Here is a 23,883-nt window from a genome sequence, read left to right as displayed (position 1 = left end):
GTTTTCTTGTCTGTATCATTTCTGCCGCCAGTATTTCCCCTCTCTAATTTAACTTGTATTCTGTTATCCCTTCTCCCTAAATGTACCCACCCACCATCAGTGACCTGTTTCTAATTTCCTCCTATACTACCCAGTTAAATATGCAAAAAAAAAAAATACTTGAGAGTAGTACCCACAGATGAGAAAGAATGTGTGGCATTTGTGTTATGGGTGGGGGCATTCTCGTTCAAACCATGACAGTCATCCATAACATTTAACACCATCATCTGCTACCCATGTTTCTTGGATTCTTTTGCTTTCTTATGACTTTGCATCTAAGAAATAGCATAGTGCTTAGTATATCATGATCCATATTCCACAGTAATAGTTATATCAGTGCATGAATCCGCTGAGCCTATGACCTAATAGATAAACCTTGGACATATTTAGTTGTCCTTATACCTAAAATACTTGCAATATGTAGATGGTACAAAAACAAAAAGAAAGTTGTTTTTCATAGCTATTTCATGGAACTAACTCTAATGTATATTTACCTATATAGCTTTTTTTTTAATTTAGTTTTTCAAGATAGGGTTTCTCTATGTAGCTTTGGAGCCTATCCTGGCACTCGCTCTGGAGACCAGGCTGGCCTTGAACTCACAGAGATCCACCTTCCTCTGCTTCACGAGTGCTGGGATTAAAGGTGTGTGCCACCAACGCCCAGCTACCTGTATAGCTTTAAGTCTTTTCTATGTGTACTGTCTTAACACTATATAGGCCACACATGTATATTGTTATATAAACTATCTTTGTTAAATAGGATGTCTTTCCCCCACTAAAATTCTGTCTGCATGTCTTTAGTGAGCTTTGTGTTAGTTTATAATAATAAAGAGAATCAATTCTCCTATTCAACTCTTTACAGTACTGATGTAAAGAGATGCCCAAGTCTTAAAGACCCTTATGGAGACTAAGCAAAATGTTCCTCATAGCACATTTCTCAGAAGAGCAAAGGACGAATTAAAGCAATGCATGCTGACCTAGTTTTCTAGCATGCAATCTTTAACCACAGTTAAGAAAAACTTTTCTGATCAGAAACCACCTTGCTGTTAATGGGATGAGGGCTAAGTTGGAATCTTTGATGAGTGCCAACAAAACCCTTGTTTCGAACATTCATTACAGTGTACTCTCTGGAACAACTTTGGTTCAGCCTAGCCAGGTGTATTTTATAATAAAAAAATCATCTGATTTTTAAAGTACTGAATATCATTATGTATCTTTCCCTTTTATTTTTTCTTTATTATTTATTTCTGTGCTAAAGGTTGAGGCAGCCCCCTGCCCTCTACCCCAGCACATCCAAGCCTGTGCTGTGATCTTGTCGTGACATTTTAAAGTGAGAATGCTGCTAGGACCGAAAGGAAAGGCAATCAAAGGAATTCCTAAATAAGGCCAGCACCTTCCTATTTAATACTAATTTAGAGAAAGTGCTAAGATAGATTCATGATTATTAGTCATTCATGTAAGTATTTCACTGTTCCTAAAAAGTTACTGTACAAAGCCTTGAGGCGATGCTTGTTGCGCTTCATTCTTTTCCTGGTGTTTTTACCTTTTGTTTCATTCTCTGAAATGTCCAGAAATTTGTTACCTTCCAGAACTGCCTTCCTGTAACTTCAGTAAACAGCTTTGTTTGAGCTATGTCTTGTATGCATCAATGTCTAGAGCTAACCATTGACTTTACAACCACCCAGTGCTCTTGAGAAATGACCTTCTTCCTAAGCCAAAGCTGCAGAGTGGTGGCTGTGTTTTCCTGTAAAGGACCAAGTGCCAGCACTTCCAAGGCAAGCTTGAGGTCTTATTCCAAGCACACCAACTAATTTCCACCAATGGGTGCTGCACACAGTGTTTGGAGGTACAAATGAATCACAGAGGTCCCTGGATGTTATCCACAGCTCTTGGAATTTTAGTTACTTGTGGTCAACTGTGGTCTGAAAATACTCTATGGTACAATATGGTGTTAAGATACACATATGAACACAGCACACACATACACACACACACACACACACACACACACACACACACACACAAAGAAACCTACAGACAGACAGCATTCATACAGCTTTTATGTTTTATTACTGCTGTCTTTTGCTGTATCTACTTTAGAAATAGAAATGAAATTTTACTATATGTTTGTGTACATAGCAAAAAACAATAATATTTTAATATTATTTCAACATTTGGACAACCTCCAGAGTCTTACAGATGAGGGGGTTTTCTATTTAAATTCCCGAGGGACTGGGCTGTGGGGCTCAGAGCCCTCTCAAAGCAGTTTCTGCAGCCTTTAGCTGTATGGGCATGTGGACCTGCTGTTGCTCTATCTTTTCATTTTTGTCCAAACAAACCGAAGTACAGATTATGTGTGCGAGATCTCCCAGTTTTTAAATATTAACTACTGTTTAATGTAAAAAGTAAGCAGACCAAAAAGAACACATCTGCTACTGAACCCAGCCTATGGCATGCCAGCCCAAGGCCTGTAAGATGGATGTTGGTATAAACTTTAGTTTTTAATGTAATTTTAAGTTATCCATTTGATATCTACAGCTATTGCTTTGTATGGTGTTTCTTAAGAGAGAGCTTTCTTAATATGTTTTGTGAGCCACAACAATGAAATGTATTTTTTTCAGCTAGATTTAAGCAGTGTTAACAATTATAAATTGTACATCTTCAGAGCATAAAACATTTCATGTTTGCATGCATTGTGAAAGATGCACCACGACCAAGCCAGCCATCATCTTTCACAGTAACCGTTTTCTCTCTCCCTCCTTCAATCCTTCTATCCTCTCTTCATTTCCGCCTTTGTTTGGTGTATGACAAGAACACTTATTAGTAGATTTCAAGCACAGTAGTCTCCTTTATTGTGGTCTCATTTCCTAATGTTTGTAACCTGTGATCAATACAGTCCTGAAATACTAAATAGAAATCTCTAGAAGGGATTATTCCTGAGTTTTACATCGTATGGAACTTAGATCAATGATGAAATCTAGTAGTCCATCCCACCTAGAATTGAATCATCACTTTAGCTACTCTATGGATACTGTATTTCCTGCCAGCATTTTCAGTTGGTACTAGTAATCTATGTTGTTGATTGTTTTTACTCTTTACTCTTTGGGGCTCTTTGGGGAGGACTGCCACCTAGTTCCCAAATAAATCCACATGGAGACTTTTGCTTACTTATGAAAAAACTTAACTTGGCTTATTTCTAGCCAGATTTTCTTAATTTAAATTATCCCATCTACCTTTTGCCTCTGAGATTTTTTTTCTTTTCTTACTTCGGTAATACCTTATTTTCACTCTTACTCCATGGCTGCCTGGGTGACTGGCCCCTAGCACCTTCCTCTCCTTGTTCTCTTGCTCCTTCCATTTCCTTTTCTCTCTTTCTATTTATTGTTTCGGTCTGCCAGCCCCACCTCTCCTTTTTCCAATGGCCTTGCCATTGGCCATTCAGTTCTTTATTAGACCAATCAGCTATTTTAGACAAGCGAAACAACACAGCTTCACAGAGTTAAACAAATGCAACATAAAAGAATGCAGCACATCTTTGCATCATTAAACAAATGTTCCACAGCATAAACAAATGTAACACATCTTAAAATAATATTCCATAACAAATCTGGATTATAAAATGGACTGTTGGATTATCCCAGTACTTGTGTTCATTGCCGTCCAATGCTACAGCACATTGCCTATCACACACCTCAGTTCATCTTACGATGTAAACATTGACTCACCCCACATTATCACGAGAAGGAACGCAAGGATGTACACTAAGACATTTTGAGATGGGGATACCACACTCAGAAATTGTATTACAGCACATTATTATAACTCTATGATCTTTTATTATTGGGCATTACTTACAAATTAAACTTTATCATAATAAAAATGTTATGCATATAGGACTTGGTATGGTCTAATTTCAGTTCTACCCTGGGGGTCTTAAAACAGACCCCCCATGGATAAGAAAAGACCACCTGTAGACCGCTGACAGGATTGTGTGTGGGTATTTCCACATGTACATTGTTATGCGTAGTTAGGGTCTGGCCTTAGAAGGCTTTCTCTAGATCTCACATGTAGCTATGGCAACAAAGCCTTGTCTCTACTTGGTCCCATCTCTCCTCTGCTCTTTGCTACTTGAAAAACAGTCTTTCTAAACTCTAGACCTGTCCTTGTCTCTTCCTCACTAATAATATAGGTGTGTCCTGGACGGCAAAATCTCAAGCCTCCACATATGCCCTTCTCTGCACACCGTCCACACTGCTGCTTATCCTGGATGGTTTTTGTTGTTGTTTTTGTTTTTTCCGAGACAGGGTTTCTCTGTATAGCTTTGGAGCCTATCCTGGCACTTGCTCTGGAGACCAGGCTGGCCTCGAACTCACAGAGATCTGCCTGCCTCTGCCTCCCCAGTGCTGGGATTAAACTCGTGCACCACCAATGCCTGGCTTATCCTGGCCATCTTTAAGAGACTTAAATCATTGTGGGTTCCTTTTTATTATTATAATTTAGGATGTGATAATATCTGTGAAATGAGACGCGTAAATGCTAGTTTTATTTATAAATAATACCTTCTGAAGTATGTAGCTGTCAAAATGTGTTCTGTGTACACTCTGAAGTGATTGAAGACACCGTGTGACACTTTAGAAAAGAGTGGCCTGAAGGTATTATGTAACCCTTGCAGCCTGTAGCCAGGACTCTGACTCAGACACTCAGCCCTCCATCCAGGAAGCAGAAGGACCCTGCCACATCATTGCTTCTGTAAGGATTCCTCCCTTGTGGGTTGAGTTCCTGTTCAAAGGTCTCACCTTTGAACCTGTGGCTTAGCTGCATCTTGGTGCTGTGTTAGGAGAAATTTTCTTCTAAAGGTGCGATACATCTCTTAGTGGTTGGTTTCCTTATATTGTTAATTATGGCCACATTCTTATTCACAAGTCCAAAGAAACGTGTTTAGTAAATGCATTGTAAATAGAGTCTTCTTCTGATAAACATTCAGAAAACCTTTACAAACAGACACGAGGAGTCAGAGTAGGGACCACTGTTAGATAGGCTGACAGGAGTGTGTAGTGGGCATTTCCACATGTTCATTGCCATGCCTAGGGTCTAACCTCAGAAATTTTCTGCCTGGATCTCAAATGTAGCTATGGCAACAAAGGGAGATGCTAGAAGAGTTTTATAGAGCCAGGTGAAATGATTGGCTTTGTATTTTATATTCACTTCTCTTTTCTCTGCCCTTTCTTCTTGGCCTGATTCCAGCACCAGATCTACTTCCTCTTTTCCCAGGATCCAATACATGGCCAAGTTTTTCTGCTCACTTGTTACATTTAATACAGTACATTACTTCAGGAACAGTTGGCAGCTACAGTGGCTATCATTACTGGTAATGGTGCTGGCTAGGAGCACAGCCCTGGATAATATCCCAAGGCTTCTGATTCACCAGGGACCAGACCACAAGGTGAATCACTGTGAAGTCTCAAGTCTCAACAGGCTTTCTAAGGTCAATGCCATAAGAATTGAGATACTGCTGTTGTTTTGCAGTTGGTGACTTGAGAAAACCAGTTTCGATAAAATGGCCAGAAGAGGAGCAGCATTTTTTGTTGTTGTTGTTGTTGTTGTTGTTGTTGTTGTTGTTTTTCGAGACAGGGTTTCTCTGTGTAGCTTTGGAGCCTATCCTGGCACTCACCCTGGAGACCAGGCTGGCCTTGAACTCACAGAGATCCACCTGCCTCTGCCTCCCGAGTGCTGGGATTAAAGGCATGCGCCACCAAGGCCCCGGCGAGGAGCAGCATTTTTAACCCTTTGCCTCCTTTCAGAAAGTGTGTGAGGCAGACTTGATTTACCAACAGCATATACTAAAGAGTAGATAGATTAGAAAAGCTGATGTCAGGGATAAAGAGGAGTATGTTAGCCCAAATGATAGATACACTCTGGAAAAAGAATGGGAAAGAACTTCTGGGGGGGGGACACACCTAGAACCTTTTTTTTTTCTTTTTAAGGATGGAGAAATGCAGGCAGGTTTAATAATCAACGTGAAGGACACAGAAGGACAAGGCGGAGAGTAAGGGGACAGAATGGGAACACTTGGTCAGCAGTGGACTGGAAAGGTGCAGAGAGGAAGGGAACAATAGTCAAAGAGGAATTATGGAGAGCTAGGTCACTATGGATGTTACAGTGGAACTCTTACCCATGAAATAGAGACCGTCTATAGAAAGAGGCCATGGGCAAGAGAGGCTGAGAGAGAGCTTGAGATGGTGGGGAGTAGAGGAGGAGTGATGTGTGATCATGGGATGCACAATGAAACAAGCAAGGCCAAACAGCAGCCTCCCTAGGGGAGAAGTTCGAAAAGGAGGCCTGTCCGTGGGGGAGACTGGGACAAGCACACAGGGTCAAAACACAAGTGATCGTGGCTAGGTTGACTTAGAATTGTGTGAATCCAGAAGAGACCCAATAGCTGGGGGGAACTTAGGCAGAGAGGGGTCATGAAAGCAGAAGATGTAAGTCGAGTCGGAAGGAAGCAATGGACAAGGTGGGATTCAGAGGAACAAGTGGGGAAGCTGGGAACCAGAGTTTTAGTTCTTGAAGTCTATAGAGTTCTGGAAACTAACAGCTAGGAAAACCCCATTAGGTAAAAAGAACCAGTCCAAGACTTCAGTTAAGTAAACTGAAGACAACAGTAATTCAGTCATATCCTCTCCCAGGCCCACAAACAGGTCACATAATCTAAACAAAGGGAAGGGAATTAAACACAAACAGTTGGGAAGAGGCATGGATGGGACACTTATTCCTTTTATTTGGTCTCCAAGGACCGTTGAACTTCAGTAAATTGACTTTAAATCAATTTAAATTTTTTCTCTTGTGGAACAGATTGTTTAAATCCTTCATTCCTTTTAGTATTCCCTCAGTTGCCTCAAACCATGTCCCTGACTACATGAGAAAAAGAGGGCATATTAATATTATGTGGGAAGCTAATGTTGAAAGAAGTAAGGGTGTGATAGTAGTATAGATGTCTGAAAAAAAAAAAAAAAGACCTGTTTATTTTCTATCAGAATATACCTTCACAGTTTGTTGTCTTATTTTCACTGTGGCCTCCAAGGCTAGAGACAACTTTTATAGCTACTGAGACAGGGCCCACAGCCATGCCACTTCCCTAAGTTCAGTGTACACACCAATTGGTGAGGCCTGGTCCTGAATTATTGTACTTTGTGCCTACCACGGGGAAGTTTACAAACAGAAGTAGGAACTGGGAATGGGGGCCCTCAGAGCCACGAGGGGCACTACTGATATTTACATTAATTTTGTTAAAAGCCCCAAACTGGGGAAGTAATTGTGATGTATGACCTCTGTCTACAGAAGCAGAAAATAGACCTATCTACAGAATTCTTTTGAAGGCAGTCAGTCTGTGCTGGCTGGAACATGTCTAGGGAAGGAGTGTTTGGGCACGTTATTCCATCGCTGGTGTCTTCAGTTTCCTTACCTTTATATTGGGCAATCTTTGACTGGTAGGGTCACTGTGTAGCTTTTCTTTATGGGAAGCCTTGTCTTTCCTAAGCATTGGTTATGCCCAGAGCTCACTCAGAGTATGAGGCTGGGCCTGGCTTCCCTTGACTGACAACTGGCTACTTCACACTATGCCACTCTGAACATAGGCAAACCCAAAACTAAAACTGATCATTCACTGAAAATTTGGCAATCCTAGAAGAGGCTTGAGATTGATTTTTAAGAAAGCCTTTTTGCCTGAACATCCCAGACTGCTGCCCTGCCTGAGAATATTTCTAGAAAGAATGTCATTGGTAGACAAGAATACTTTACGCCAAAAAGGACAACTCCTCTGTCAAAGAAACCTAAGGCAAAAGGCTAACTGTGGTATCTCTTAGCATGCCAATGCGCATGTGTAGCCTCTAGGCTCACTCAGTACACATGTCTCCTCCTAGGATGTCTCACCTTGCCACCTACTCTAAAATCCATCTCAGGGGTGTCACTCACTGCCCTTCCTCCAGCTTTTCATTCCTATATAAACCTAACGTCTCAACTATGCGGCTCATCTCTTGGCTCACTCTTGGCATCTTTGCCCTCTTACCCCAGCCCCCTGCCCCCCACCGCCATCCCCACTCCCACCCCACATCTCTCTTCTTTCATGGCCTGGTTCAGTCTGGACTCTTCCAGATGCCTCTGGCTGTACTCTCCTTCATGTCTTCAATAAAATCCTTCTCCTCAACAATAGCTTGGAGAGGCTATGTCCTCATTTTCATTCACCCGCTTCTGTTTGTTACAGCTCCCAAGAAAGAGATACACACACCTGCACATCTTTTTCCTTCCCCAGTATGGCCAGTGACAGGAGGCACTGTCTAAATTTGAGCATCAACATCATGACATGCTCAAATTTGTCTCCTCAAATATCCAGGCTAAGACTGGAGCACTCCCTCCGGCCCCTTTGGATGTCTTCCCTCGGGGATAATGAGGTAGAGAAGGGGATGCTGTCCTTTGAGTTTATCTCTTTTGTGACCATCAGAACATACCAGAGAGGCTCCAGTCACACTGAACTTCAGATGAAGCTGGCTTCCCTTAAAGGGTGCTCTGACCCTTTTGCAATCTTGCCTTTCTTTAGCCCTCTACCCAAATTCACTTTCCCTTTAGGTTGTGGGAATCAGTTGTCTCCATTGAGCAGATACTGTTCCATTTATGTTCTCACTGTGAAATAGTAAGTCAGCCTATCTTACGTACCTCTAGAATTAAACAGAACCATGGAGATGATAACCCTGGGCCTGTTTGATGTCTCTGTTACCAAAAAGGAAAGTGGAAGTGGCTAGAAGTTGCTGAGATTGGTTATCTCCCTAAAATCTGTATAGACTTGCACTTTCACAACTTGGGTGTCTTATAATGTCTCAGAAGGGATGCAGAACTAAGTCCAAAGCTGTCCCTCATCTTGGTCTCCTTGCAGTTTCACAAAGGAATATAGTCTGGCACAGGCTCAGGTTCTGTCAAAATGGATGCTTCCTTCATCGGTGTCATCCTAGACAATGACTTCCCTATGAAAGTGAAGTGCTTTGTGGTTAAAAAAAATCCAATCAAAATGTCATCAGCCAGGTAAAAGACTTGAAAATAGTTCAGAAACAATGTGGAATAAGCAGAGAATTTGCAGTGTGAGTGATAGAGATCCCTGTTGGCCACCTCAGGAGACATAGTACTGGGTAGGATACTGATGGCTGAATTCAGAGTCTTCATCCCTTAGATATAAGGATAATGGGTTGAATTTAATATGCCAACCAGAGCTAATACTCCAGGAAATTAGGGTCACTAACACAGTCACTGGGCACTCAGGAAGCTCTGTCACAGGTACAGTGCCCTCCAGCCTGTGCCCACTAGAGTTCATTAAAGCTTAACAACTCTTTGCAATGGAGGAGTATACTCTGGGGGAACTGGTAACCCAACAAGAGAGAGTTAAGGGCTGTGAGTGTGGCTTGGTGGCAGCGCACTTGCCAAAAGAGCATTTGTGTTCATGCCTACTTAGAAAACACTATAAATACATAAGAAATCGGTGAAGCCATCACCTTTATTTGTGAGGCACATAGGGACATTTCTCATGATTTGCCCTTTTGAATGTATTTTGATATTGAAATTCTACCAATCCCAGTGTTTGATCCCGAGCACTAGAAGTCTGTGTAAGGGAGGAGAAGTGTTGGGAAGGAGTTACATGGTTTAGCTTTGAGTAAGGTAACTGGTGATGGTGTAAATGAAGCACTGCTTTGCTCCAGGTGAACCATCCTCAGGAAACAAAGCACTTCTGGGATTAGACATCTGAGGAAAGCTCACCTAGAAGCAAGGGAAGACTGGACACAGTGGTGTTACTAGTGGAAGCAATATGTGTTCCGGGTAGTATGGATGAATGTGTGGCCACTTGGTGGCTAGACAACTCGAGTTTTTATCAGAGTTCACACAGCAGTAGAATAGTCTGGTTTTTGTCCAGAGTGTCCTCATCTGATTGATAGTCTCTGTAATTATTTTATGGCCAACAGAAAACATCAGAGCCTGACTGTGAGTGACAAGCCAACTGTGAGTGACAGTCTAACAACACTGAGGCCTAGCAGACTATATTCCATGTATTGAAGCCGCTTTTCCCTATTTACATGAAAACCATCCACAAGCAATTGGGAAGCTATTTGTGCTGCCCAAATTTGATTTTTCTCCCTAATATGAACATGTACCATGTAACATATGGCTCTTTTGTAAAAGTTAGAGAGAAGTATATTTGATTCTCTATTATGCCCCTGCTCCAAGCAAATTTACTATGAGCTAAATTTTTGTTGTTGTTGTTTTTTGTTTGTTTGTTTTTCATGACAGGGTTTCTCTGTGGAGCTACATTTTTAAAGAAAGCCTAGAGAATGGTATACTTATCAAACCTCTCTGGAGTAGTGATTAACTTCATGTTTTCTCAATTAACAGCCAGGCAGGAGATGTACAGGATAAAAGTAATATAATCCCTACACGGGGCCATCTAGTTTTCTAAAATTATGTTTGTATGATTATAATTGCATCAGCTTGTTTCTTTGATAGTACATTCTAAGTCTGCAGCACATAACCTTTGAACACGTCTGAGCAGGGTTTCCTGGAGGGAAACAGGGTGGAGCTTGCTAAGTACTGGCATGGCAGACAATTCAACCTAGTTCAGGGAAGATAAACAGCAGCTTTATTTGTACATATGTGAAATGACACTCAAACAGCGTGGATTGCTCATAGCATTATTTGTGACATCATGTCTGAGAAACAGCTCACATGTCCAACTATATAAAAGGGCTATATGAACTGCCTGGTAAAGTATTAGATAGCTATAAAAGAAAGAATGAGGAAGCTGTTGGTGTATGGATAAGGGAAGATAAAATAAAGAATAATAAAAGAAAGGGGAAAATAAAAATACGTACTCATAATAGTTATCTGTTTGTGAGACTGATGGGGAAGTTTCTTTTTTTTTTCCCTCACATAATATATCCTGATTACAGTTTCTTCCTCTACTCCTCAGAGTTCCTCCCCACCTCCCCTCCCACTTAGACCCTCCTGACTCTCATTAGAAAAAAGAATAGGCTCCTAAAGGGTTATTATAATATAATATAGTTAGTATAATATAAAAGGTAAAACAAAACTAATATATTGGAATAGGACAAGACAAACAGAAGGGAAGGCACAAGAAACATAGACTCAGAGATCCACTCATGCACACTCAAGGATCCCATAAAAACACAAAACTGGAAGCCATAACATATATACAATATATACCTGTAGAGTTAAAAGAGAGGAAAAAGAGGATTATGTATTTTTGTATGTATGTATGTATGTATGTATGTATGTATGTATGTATGTATCTTTCTGGCCCACTTCTGCAGTATTTCCTAAGCCCTGAGGGGAGGGATTTTTAGAGACAATCTGTTTAGGGCTGTGTGTTCCAAGGCCTCTTATTCTCTGGATGATGTGTGCCTGTGGGTCTCTGGATTTGTTCTCATCTGCTACAGGAGAAATTGTCTCTGTTGATGGCTAAGCACACATTCCCTGGGAACCAGCTACCCACTCCAGCCAGGAAAGCGGCTAGGCTAACTGCCAATCTTTCCCTCTCCTCCAAATCCATTCCCCTAGTCTCACCCCCAGACCTGCAGCAGATCACTTGATCCCCTAGTCCCCTGCTCCACCTCTAGTGGATCACACAGAGCTTCCCCTCCAAACTTCCGTCTCCCAGCTTATGGCTTCATCCCCACCAGCTCCAGCAGACATTCCCTAGGAAGCCACCAGCCAAGCCTCCCAGAGAAGCAAGTAGGCCAGCAAAGCAGGTAGACAAGCTTTAGCTCTTCACCGTGCCTCCTTTTCTTCAGGTCTGATTCCTCAGTCTCATCCCTAGCCCAGTAGCAGACTGCCTGTTAGATCTCAGGGGCTAAGTAGTTACGGGGGCAACACCCTCTTGTTCTGCCTCCTGTTGACCTCTTCACCACCCATCTGAGTCCATCCACATTCTGTAAGTGTCAGCCACCAATAACGTAGAAACACATTTTACGGAGAACCACCAATGCACACACCTAGCAGCCTCCCAGAGGAATTTTCTACCAGGCAGCACACAGCCACCACAACTTCCTAAGAACCAGAGAGGGCAAAAGCAAAGGAATGGGCATCCACCTAACAAAGACAAGCCCAGATATGAACTTCTAGAATTACAGTCTTCCCAAACCCAAATGCCTGGATGCCTGCATAAAAACAAAATCAATAATGGCCAGGACAATATATCTCCACTAGAGCCCAGCAACCGTACCACAGTGGGCCCGAGAACTGCAGCACAGCATAAAGTCCTTAAAATAGCCTGTATGTGATGGAGGTTCCCTAGGAAGAAATGAAAAAAAAAATCCCAGAAAGGGATGTATGGAAACAAAACACAACTGTGGAAGGAAATGAATACAATAGTTCAAGAAATAAAGGTGGAAATAGAATCAATAAAGAAAATCAAAACTCTGGCCAATCTAGAAATGAAAAAAGAATAGGACTCAAGCAGGAACCTCAGAGGCAAACCTCACCAACCGTATGCAAGAGATGGAAGAGAGAATCTCAGGCATTGAAGATAGGCTAGAGAAATGGATACCTCAGACAAGGAAAATGTTAAATCTAAAAATACCCCTGGCACAAAACATCCAGGAAGCCCGGAACACTATGAAAAGACTAGATCCAAATACAGGGAATAGAAAAAGAAACACAGAGAAAAGGCACAAAAAATATTTTCAAAAAATCGTTAGAAGAAAAATTTCCCAAACCAAAAGAAAAAGATACCTCTCAAGATACAAGAAGTGCACAGAATACCAAATAGACTGGACAAGAAAAGAATTTCCCCTTGTCACATAATAATCAAAACATATTAAATGTACAGAATAAACAAAGAAAATGGCAAATAACATACAAAAGCTCCTATTAGAATAACACCTGACTTGTCAATGAAAGCCAGAAGGACCTGTACAGATGGATGTTCTACATACTAAGATACCACAGAATGCAGTCTAGGCTGCTATACTCAGCAAAACTTTCAATGGATGGAGAAAATAAAACCAAATTTAAGCAGTATCTACTTATAAATACAGCTCAACAAGAAGGCACTAGAAGGAAAACTCCAACCTAAAGAGGCTAAACACACTCAAGAAAACACAAGGAGTAAATAACCCCAGACCAGCAGGTCAAAAGACACACACACACACTATAGCAACAAAATAACAAGAATCAACAAACACTACTCTCTGATGTCTACTCTCTGATGTCTCCCAATGTCAATGGTTTTAAGTCTCCAATAAAAAAGACACAGACTCATGGGTGAGGGAAAGATGCCCCCAACCTACCCCTTGCTACTTGTGGCAGGTGAGAGTGCACCCCCTATCAAGAGAGCATCGAGAGAATTTACCCTGCCCTTACCAGCTACAGCACACAGGAGAGCTGACCCTACACCCGACCTGGACACCACTCTAGAGCTGACACTGTTAGTGGGGGGCAGGTGAACCAGCCCTGAGTAGATGAGAGCAGGAGAGCTGACCCCTCCATATGTTCCCTATAGCAATTGGGAGAGAGGGGGCCTGCACTTCATCTGGCCAAAACAGTAGAACTGGCCATGGTGGTGTGAATGTGAGCAAACTGGATTTGACGACCCAGGAGCAGGAGAACTGGCCCTGTTTCTTGCTGTAAGGCTGCATTGGGTAAGCAAGCAGAGGCAGTGCTGGAGAGCTCCCGAGATAATGACAGTGATGGGAAGCTGGCAAATGGACCAACCCAGCTAACATCCAGGCCCAAAACCGGGACTGTGAGTTAGCCCACCCCAACATCCACTGCATCTTTAAATGTTGGGGCATGAAAAGGGTGCAGATGTATAGATCCAAAACTGTAAGATCTCCACACACAGAACAACAGGATAACCAAGTGGAGTCCCAGTGAGAGCTCCCTCTTGATAGTGTAGCAAAAGCCAGAGGCCTCAAGCCAGACCTATGACTCATAGTTGTGAACACTTACAAGCAAAGATAAATGGACTAAAGGGTAAACTATGTGAACTCAGCAGTCCACACTACAGCTACCACACGAGAGCTGTCTTCTTTTTTTCTTTTGTTTATTTGTGTGGCTTTGTTTTTTCTTTTAAATTTTGTTTTCCTTTGGGGGAGGTTGCAAGGGCAGAGGGCAGATTTGAGGGAACAGGGAGATAATTGTCATTGGGATGCATGATGTAAAATCCACAAAGAATCAATAAAAGATTTAAGAAAAGAAAGACAGACTAACAGAATAGATGTGAAAACATGATCCATCCTTCTACTGAATTGAAGAAACACACATTAATATCAAGGATAGACATCACCTCCATGTAGAAGAATGTAAAAAGATATTCCAAGCAAATACACCCAAGAGGCAAGCTGCTATAGCTATTTTGATATCTGGCAATATAGACTTCAAATCAAAATTAATCAGAAGAGATAGGGAAGGACACTACATACTCATCAAAGGAAAAAATGCACCAGGAGGATATTGAAATCTATGCACGAAACACAAAGTCACCAAAGTTCGTAAAAGAAATACTACTACAGCTTAAATCACATACTGGCCCTCATGGTGATAAAGTGGGAGACTTCAACCCCACTCTCATCTAAACCAAAACTAAACACAGAACTGCTGGAGCTAACTAACATTATGAACCAAACAGACCTAACATATTTATAGAACATTTCACCCAAACTCAAAAGAAACAAAGACTTGGTTCTTTGAGAAAATCAATAATATTGGTAAACCCTTAGATAAATTAAGGAAAAGGTGGCAGGGAGAATATCCAAGTCAACAAACTTAGAGGCAAAATCGGGGACAAAGAACAGACAATGAGGGAATCCAGAAAATCATAAGGACATACTTTAAAAACAAAATGTGTTCCACCAAATTGGAAGATCTAAAAGGAATGGATAATCTTCTCACTACTTCCCACCAACCAAAGGTAAATCAAGATCAAATAGGCAGTTTAAGGAGACCTGTAACCCCTAGTGAAAAGGAAGAAGCCATTAACTATCTACCAACCAAAAACTCCCAGGGCCAGATGGCTTCAGTGCCCAATTCTACCAGACTTTCAAAGAAGCAATAATTCCAGTTTTTCTGCACACTAGAAACAGAAGAAACATTTGTCCAATTCTTTTTATGAGACCACAGTTGATACCCAAAGCACATAAGACACAACAAAGAAATAATTATAAAGTATTTTCCATTGTGAACATAGACACAAAAATTCTCAATAATATACTACCGAATTGAATCCAAGAACACTTCAAAAAGATCATCACCATAATCAAATACACTTCATATCAGAGATGCAGTGGTTCAACATACATAAAGAGATAAATGTAGTCTACCATATAAACAAACTGAAAATAAAAAACCACACGATCATCTCATTATATATGCCGAAAAGGCCTTTGGCAAAACCCAGCACCCTCTTAGGAAAAAATGTCCTGAAGGGATTAGGGATACAGGGACATACCTCAGTATAATAAAGACAGTTTACAGCAAGTTCACATCCAACATCAACTTCAGTGGAGAGAAACTCAAGACAAGGCTTGCTACTCTTTCCATACCTATTCAATGTAGAACTTGCAGCCTTAGCTAGATCTACAAGACAACTGAAGAAGGTGAAGAGGATGCAAACAGGAAAGGGAGAAGCCAAAGTATTTTTATTTGTAGATGATATGATAGTATACATAAGTGAACCTAAAGATCCTACCAGCAAAACTCTACAGCTCACAAACACTTTCAGAAAAGTAGCTGGTTACAAAATTAACTCACAAAGATCAGTAGACTCCCTACATACAAATGACAAAGGGACTGAGAAATAAATCAAGAAAATAACACTCTTCACAATAGCATCAAATAAATTATCTTGGGGTAACGCTAACCAAGCAAGGGAAAGACCTGTATTATAAAAACTTTCAGGCACTGAAGAAGATGTCAGAAAACTGAATGATCTCCCATGCTCACGGATTGGTAGGGGTAATATAGTAAAAAATGACCATCCTATCAAAAGCAATCTACAGAATCAATGAAATTCCAACAAAATTCTTCATAGAAGTTGAATGAACAGTTTTTCACTTCACATGGAAACACGAAAAACCCAGGATAACTAAAACAGCCTTAATGATAAAAGAACTGGAGGTTATCACCATTTCTAATCTCAAATTGTACTCCAGAACTATAGTAATTTTAAAAAAGAAAGCATCATGACATTGGCACAAAAACAGATATGTTGACCGCTGAAGTCAAATTGAAGACCAAGACATAAATCTACACACATGTGGACGCTTAATTTTTGAGAAAGAAGCAGACATCCACTGGAAAAAGAAGGTACCTTCAATAAATGGTGCTGGTCAAACTGGGTGGCTGCATATAGAAGAATGCAAAGTGAACCATGTTTATCACCCTGCACAAAACTCAACTGCAGATGGACCAAAGACCTCCATATAAAACCAGAAACACTGAAGCTGATAGAACAGAAAGCAGGAAATAGCCTTGAACTCATTGGCACAGGAAAAGACTTTCTGACCAAAACACTGTAAGCCCAGTCACTAAGATCAACAATTAATAAATGGGACCTCGTGAAACCAAAAAGCTTCTGTACAGCAAAGGATGCTTTCAGTCAGAAAATATTCCAACCTACAGCATGGGGAAAGGTTGTTTTTTTGTTTTGTTTTTACCAACTCCACATGTGATAGAGGAGTAATATCCAAAGTGTGCAAAGAACACAAAACACTAGGCGTCTGCGAACAAATAACCCAGTTTAAAAAGGGAGTACAGATCTAAACAGAATTCTCAACAGAGGAATCTCAAATGACTCAAACATTTTTAAGAAGCTGGGTGGTAGAGATGGGACCTAGCTGGGACCTTCCCAGCATGCAAGAAGCAAGTTACCCCGGATCCTCTGGAAGACAGCCAAGTGCCCACTCATTTTAAGTAAATAAGGGGTGGAGAATTAGGAGAGTTAAAGAAGTAGAGTGGTTCATAACCCATGGAAAGACACATAAAGGAAGAACGGTAGATGGAGAGGATTGGGCAGATGTTGGAGGCCTGCTTGACACCAAGGTCCATGGTGGTGGTGGTGAGGAGTAGACTAACGGGGCAGGTCTGCTTGCTACCTGGGACAATGGCAATGTCTGGATCAGGTGGCTACCAAGGGCCATGTTTGGCTCTGTGGTCCTACAGTAGCCAGAGCCTGTGTTTAATGGCTTCTGTTTCCTTTGTGTGCCATGCTCACTCCAGTGGGATGGGCTGCCTCCTGGGGCCGAGATGGGGTTCATGAGCCATGCTGCCACTGGGGCTGTACTGATATGGGTGGCTTTTACCATCACCTGAGGCCATGGTGACAGCGAGGCCTAGACTGCTGCTGAGGACCATGTCTGTGTCTGTGATCCTACCACAGCTGAGGTCTATATTGATGCCCATGTCCCCATGGTACCACCAAAGGCCGCATGAAGCCTGAGGTCTGGTCCACATCCTGTGGTCTTATCTGTGTCCAGGGGTCATGTTGCCAACAGAGCCATCCTAATCTGAGTGTCCAGAGCTACCACTTAGAACAAGGATGTCGACCAGGCTGTCAACAAGCTGTTGCCTGAAATCATGTCTGGGTCCATGGGCCCAGCTGAAGCTAGGGTCACATGTACTCAATGGCATAGGTTACCACTAGGGCCAATACAGAGGCCTGTGAGCTGGGCCAGAACCTGCGACTTGGGTGGAGTTGGGGTTGGGGAGCACGCCACAGCAGGAACCATACAGATATGGGTAGCTTGTGCTACCATCCGGGACCAGGATGCTTTCCTGTACCAGGATGTCTGGGTCATGGCACCACTGCAGCCAAGGTCTGTGCTGATGTCCATTGCTTCTGCTACCACTGAAGGCCATGCAAACACCCAAGACCAAGGGCCAAGTTAGTGTCTCAGGGCCACACTGCCATTGGGGCAGTGGTGGCATCTAGACCCAGCTGCTGCTAAGGACCATGTTGGGATTCATGGTCCTTACTGCAACTGGGGGTCTGACCTGAAGTCCAGATTCTGCACTGCCACTTATGGTCACATAGAGGCCCTGGGTTGGGGCTGCAACCTGAGGCCTTGGGTGGTGTCCAGCAACCACTCAGCTGCTGGAACCATTCCCACATGAGTGGTCATTCCCTCCACCCAGAACCAGGATGTTGTCTGGGGCTAAGGGGTAACATGTGCCTTGAGGACAGGAGGAGGGAACAAGGGCCCTGGGGAAGGTTGGTTTTCTTCTGTCATGTGGGTCCTAGGGATTGAACCCAGTTTGTCAGGTTTGGTGGCAGGCTCCTTTACCCACCAAGCCATCTATGTAAGCTACATAAACTCATTTTTTAAAAAAAGGATAAAGTTGTACAACGTCGAAAAACCAAAATGCCAGTGTCAGCCTTTCACAGTCAGTTTGGCAGGATCAATCCGGAGCTGTAAAAGCATGCCCCTGGGCTTACTAATCCCTTTCTGGGAACTACTCTTGAGAAAATAACATAAAAGATGTACAAGATACAGACTGTGCAGTTTTCCTCATAACATTATTAATATAATGAAAGAAATCCAGAAGCTAACATCCTGACAATGTAGAAATTCTGGTTAGGTATGGCTTATTCATTTTTTATTCGGTGTGAATGCATACAAAGGCTAACAAGGCAGTAAATGTGTTATTATGTAATATTACTTATAATGCAGTTACATCTTGGCTCTCATTACAAAGGAAACTTTGTATTACTGAATAAGCATGTGGACAAGAGCAGATAGGGAGGCGGGAGCCTAAAGCAGTTTGATCAAAACTGAGGTGGGGATTGTATTTGTTTTACTCTTATTCATCTTGCGAAAGTCTTTTGATGCAATCAAAGCGTCTTAAACAGTAACGATAAACTGACATTCTTCCAAACGGTTGCTTCAACTTGGAATGGTTTTGTAGTTATAAGTGTTTTTAAGAACCATTCGATCCTCCTCCCTGTTGCCCCATCCCCTGCAATCATGAATATCGATAAAGAACCTAGTGTTTGTGACTGGTCCATTTAGAATAGATACTCCAAGTTGTACCACTGAGAGCCCCCAATCCTTTGCTGAGCAGCACAGCCAGAGATATGCTTCAGAAATTTGTGTCCTGAATAGCAAGCGCAAGCAAGGAACATGCTTGTGCCACAGATGATAGATCTCTTTCCAGCAGTAAAATAGTGTTGTTCCTAATAACTATTTGTTCTAGTTATCAGAGTGTTTTGTAAAAATTGTATACAGTGTGTCTTGTGCTATAGAAAATCTCTTTGGACTATAGTTTGTCTTTGTTCCCAGCTTAAGCTTCAGGTCATTTTTTTTTTTTTTTAAATCAGTGAGTGTGTATCCCATAAGTGAAAGTCAGTGAAGAAGAAACATTTGGTGTAACCTTTCAATGGGGTTTTCCATTTTCTGTCCCATCTCTTGATCTTACTTTAGATAGGGGCAGTTTCAATAGTGGTTGATGCCTATGGGCTTTTGCTTTGTTTGTGGGTTCTTGTTTTCTGATTTTGAAAGCCACTCACAAAGACAACCTTGACACTGGGGAATTTCCTACTTAGTGAAACAATTTGCCAAGCAGGAAAAAGGCTATTGCAGGTATTCAAGGCGCTCTTGGTACCTGCCAGGAACGTGGACTTGGTGTTAACATGTATCACAAACATGTTTTCCAGAGTGGATCACTTGTACACCTTCTTTGTTCAATGGTCTCCTGATGTCTATGGGAAAGACGCCAAGGAGCAAGGCTTTGTGGTGGTAGAGAAAGAAGAACTGAACATGATCGACAATTTCTTCAGTGAGCCAACCACCAAGAGCTGGGAGGTAAACACCTAAGTTGGATGTAGGTCCTCATAACCCCTAAGATGCCAAACGCAGACAAAATGGTCCTGTGTTCAGATTCCAAAATCTATGAATAGCTGGTATTATTCTTTTTTATTTTTCTAACCACTTAAAATACATTTTGAAATGTTGTCTCATGGGACATATTGAAATGGATGATAAGCCAGGCAGTGGTGGCGCACGCCTTTAATCCCAGCACTGGGGAGGCAGAGGCAGGCAGATCTCTGAGTTTGAGGCCAGCCTGGTCTACAGAGCTAGTTCTAGGACAGCCAGGGCTGCACAGAGAAACCCTGTCTCAAAACAAACAAACAAACAAATAAAAAACAAATTGATGATATAAGTTTGATTTGACTGGCAGTTATAGTTTTGCCAACCCTGAGTTCCATTTATCCAATTTAACCATCACGTATCTGTTGCCTGTTGTGGGGATGGTAGTATAAAGATGCATAAGATAAGTCTCTGTGTGTAATAAGCTTACAGAACTGAGATGGAAAATGAGAGAACAAAGACGAATATGTCACTCTTTCCTCCTTTAAGCCTGTTTTTTGTCCTATGGTTCTCTCTGAAGTCTGGTTCTTTTATTCCGTTCTGTTCTGTACCTATCTTGAACCCCTCAAAGCATGTCTGTCCTTCTATATGAGGAAATGGTGAATGAATTCAGGGACATCCCCACTATCAGTTATCAGAGCACATGAGTTGCTCAATGGTTTGTTCATCCATCATACCCATCTAGACTGTTGTATTCCTGGAGGGTGTACTTTCACACTCGCTCTGATCCTAAGTGGTCTGTGCATTGGCACAGAAAACCTACCCACCAAAAACCAGGCATGGTGGCACATACCTGTTTCCTGCTACTCCAGAGGCAAAGACTGAAGGGTCACTTGAGTCCAAGAATTTGAGAACAACTGAGGGCTCATCTCAAAGGATAAAACAAAGCAAAAGCTACAAACCAGGTAGAATGGTACCAAGATGGATGGATGATTTCTGAGTCCATCTGGGTCCTCTCTCACTCATAAGTAGAAATCTTCCCTTTTCTAACCTCGCGCCATTCTTCATAAGCTTCCTTGCTCACTTCAACATCCATGTATCCCAGTCAGCATCCATGTATTCCAGAGTTTGGCCTGCCTTTAACTTATGAAGCAGAAGCATTTGGACCAACTTACTTTCTGATACCCCCTCCCTGCATTTTAAAATATCAACTGTTACATTCTTAATTTATGACTCAGGAGGGAAAAGCTCTTTTCTTCTCTAAGACTGTCTTCTGTTTTATTAGCTACAGCCATCTATCTTATGTATCTTTAAAAGCTTTCTCTTTCCTGCCTGGTTCCTTGTCTTTCACCATGATGTAGTGTTTCCTTGGTTTTTTAAAGAAAAAAACAAAAGAAGAAGCATCTCATCTCCTTTAATCTCCTCCGTATGTATGTTTCTGTGTATGCATGTGTCTGTGTGTGTGAAACATCTCTCTCACTCTCTGTCTCTCTCTGTCTCTCTCTGTCTCTGTGTGTGTGTGTGTGTGTGTGTGTGTGTGTGTGTGTGTGAGAGAGAGAGAGAGAGAGAGAGAGAGAGAGAGAGAGAGAGAGAGAGAGAGAGAGAGAGAGAGCGTAAAACACTCCTGTCCCTCAGCTTCATGGTTGTGAAGGAGAATTTTGGACTCCCATAGGATTACAAACTTTTAATCTTCAGTATATCCAGAATAACTCATTATCCTCCAAAAGTCTTGTTTTTGCTCCCATATTTATATCTTAGTGATGTCCAAGCCACAAACCCAGGTGTCATACTAAATCCTTCTCCTTCATCATCTTGACTAGGCATCTCTTCTCCAGTCAGAATCCTGTTCACTCTGGTTTTAAATGCTACAGGGTCTTCCACCACTCTCCCTAGCCAGTCCCTCCTTATCCAGTCAGGATTTCTGTGCCTCACTTGGACTCCATTCCCAACCCACCCACCTGTCTATCCTCACTGCATTCAAGATCTTAAAACACACCCTATGTCTTCATTTTATAAAAGCAATTTGTATATTGTAAAAAAAAAAGTTTAAAAATAAATCTAAAAGTACTTGTTACTTTCATACATCTCTTTGGACTTTATTTTCTATTTTGTTTTGGGGCTTTGTAGCTCTTGAGGGGGATGGGTCCTCCTTTTCATTCAACAAAAAGATTATTTTCTGTGTAGTTTGTATATGGCTTGTCCTACCTGACATAATGTAAGAATTGTTTTAAGTTTTGCGACCCTTAATGGTTGACTTTGTTTGTTTGTTTGTTTTAGATGGGTCTAGGCAGGCCTGCATTTCACTCAAATTCAGCCTGGCCTCAAACTCAAGATCTTCTGCTTCCGGCTCTCTCGTGCTATCATTATAGATCAATCCATGCATCACAATCCTCCAACTAGTTCCTAGTATTTTTCTTTTTGTTTTAATTTATTGTTTCCCACTTGAATCAATATGCTATTTCAATAATTTCACAAGAATGAGAAGCTCTACCTCAATTATTTAGATAATTTCCTAGATATGAAATTATGAAGTAAAAGGACAGTAGATTTCTAATGCTTCAGAATTTTATGTGTCACCAATTTAACTTGCCAGCAGTGTGAGGAATTTCCCACTGTGCCTCTACCAGCAGAAAGGATTGTCAACATTATTCTCTTTTCTTTTTCCTAAACCTACTTGCTAAATTGGAGAGTGAGTAATGTTATCCTATAATTTAATTTTCAGTTACTTGACTATTGCTATGCCAAAAATGAACATACTTATACACAAGTTAGCCACTTGTGATTTTCTTGCCTTTTCTCATTTTTTTACAACCCATTTCCCTAGAGCATTGGTTCTCAACCTTCCCAATGCTGTGACCCTTTAGTACAGTTCCTCATGTTGTAATGACCCCCAACCCTAAAATTATTTTGTTACTACTTCATAATTATAGTTTTGCTTCTGTTATGAGCTGTAATATAAATATCTGATATGCAGGATATTTAATATGCAACCTCCAAAGGGGTCACAACCCACAGGTTGAGAACAACTGCTCTAATGAGACCTTAACAGTTCTCTGTACCATTGAGTTCCTATGATGAAAGAGTTTTTTTTCTCTATTTGTCAGATATTCCTTCATTTACTGTTTGTCTTTTAATGTTATTGGTGGCTTTTGTTTGTGTTTTTCTAGGTTTCTTTTTAACTAGTCCTGTAGTTGATTTTTTAAATATACATGATAGGTAGTATTTTTGTAATAATTTTTCTCATCACTATTAAGTGATATCTGAGATTTCCTTCATCATATTAAAAGGTCTTAAGTGTGTATGTATTGTCTGTTTTACTTACCATTTTAATCCACAGGTATATTCATAAACTCTCAGGCTTAAAGCTCTCAGTACCATGTCCCCATCTTTCCATCCTTGTAGCCTATAAGAATTGTCAACCACCTAGCCCATCGTTGGAATAACTACTTGGGGGATTTCAGGGTATTCTCTCTCTCTCTCTCTCTCTCTCTCTCTCTCTCTCTCTCTCTCTCTCTGTGTGTGTGTGTGTGTGTGTGTGTGTGTGTGTGTGTAGTGTAATGTCTGATATATGCTAACTAGTGTGCATGTCCCTGGGCATGCTTGAGAATGTCAGAGGAGGATGTCCTTCTCCATCAATCTCTACCCCATTCCTTTGGGATGGGGTCTCTCACTGAACATTAAGCTTACTGAACATGGAAACTCTCCTGTTTCCACCCTGCAAAGTGGTGGGGCTACAGGCCTTCAAGTGATCATCCTGGCTGGCCTTTTACAGTGCTGGGATCTGGATTTGGATGCCAGTGCTTTCACAGGAAGTAGACTTATAAACAGAGCCACATCTTCAGCCAGTTAGATTTTTATAAGGTTGAATCCTAGACCCTTGCCTTTGGATAGGTTGGTTTAATAAGTCTATAGGAAGAATGTTAGAATATATATTCTTCAGAGCTTCAAAATGAATCAGAAAAACAGCTAGGTTTTAGAAGTACTCTAG

The 23,883-nt window shown here is 41.4% G+C and overlaps 1 protein-coding gene across 4 annotated transcripts in view; it reads left to right on the top strand.

Annotated features, from left to right (window-relative positions):
* The window catches only part of Ncoa7 (nuclear receptor coactivator 7), a 144,066-nt gene that overhangs the window by 106,062 nt on the left and 14,121 nt on the right, over positions 1–23,883 (top strand). For all 4 annotated transcript variants that reach the window (XM_027398425.2, XM_027398427.2, XM_027398426.2 and 1 more), the window contains exon 11: positions 19,742–19,889. In XM_027398425.2, the coding sequence (XP_027254226.1) occupies positions 19,742–19,889 (148 nt within the window). The remainder of the gene's footprint in view (positions 1–19,741; positions 19,890–23,883) is intronic.

This window comes from Cricetulus griseus, chromosome 2, assembly GCF_003668045.3.
Source record: "Cricetulus griseus strain 17A/GY chromosome 2, alternate assembly CriGri-PICRH-1.0, whole genome shotgun sequence".
Classification (NCBI taxonomy): Eukaryota; Metazoa; Chordata; class Mammalia; order Rodentia; family Cricetidae; genus Cricetulus; species Cricetulus griseus.
This window is presented reverse-complemented; position numbering and strand designations above follow the sequence as displayed.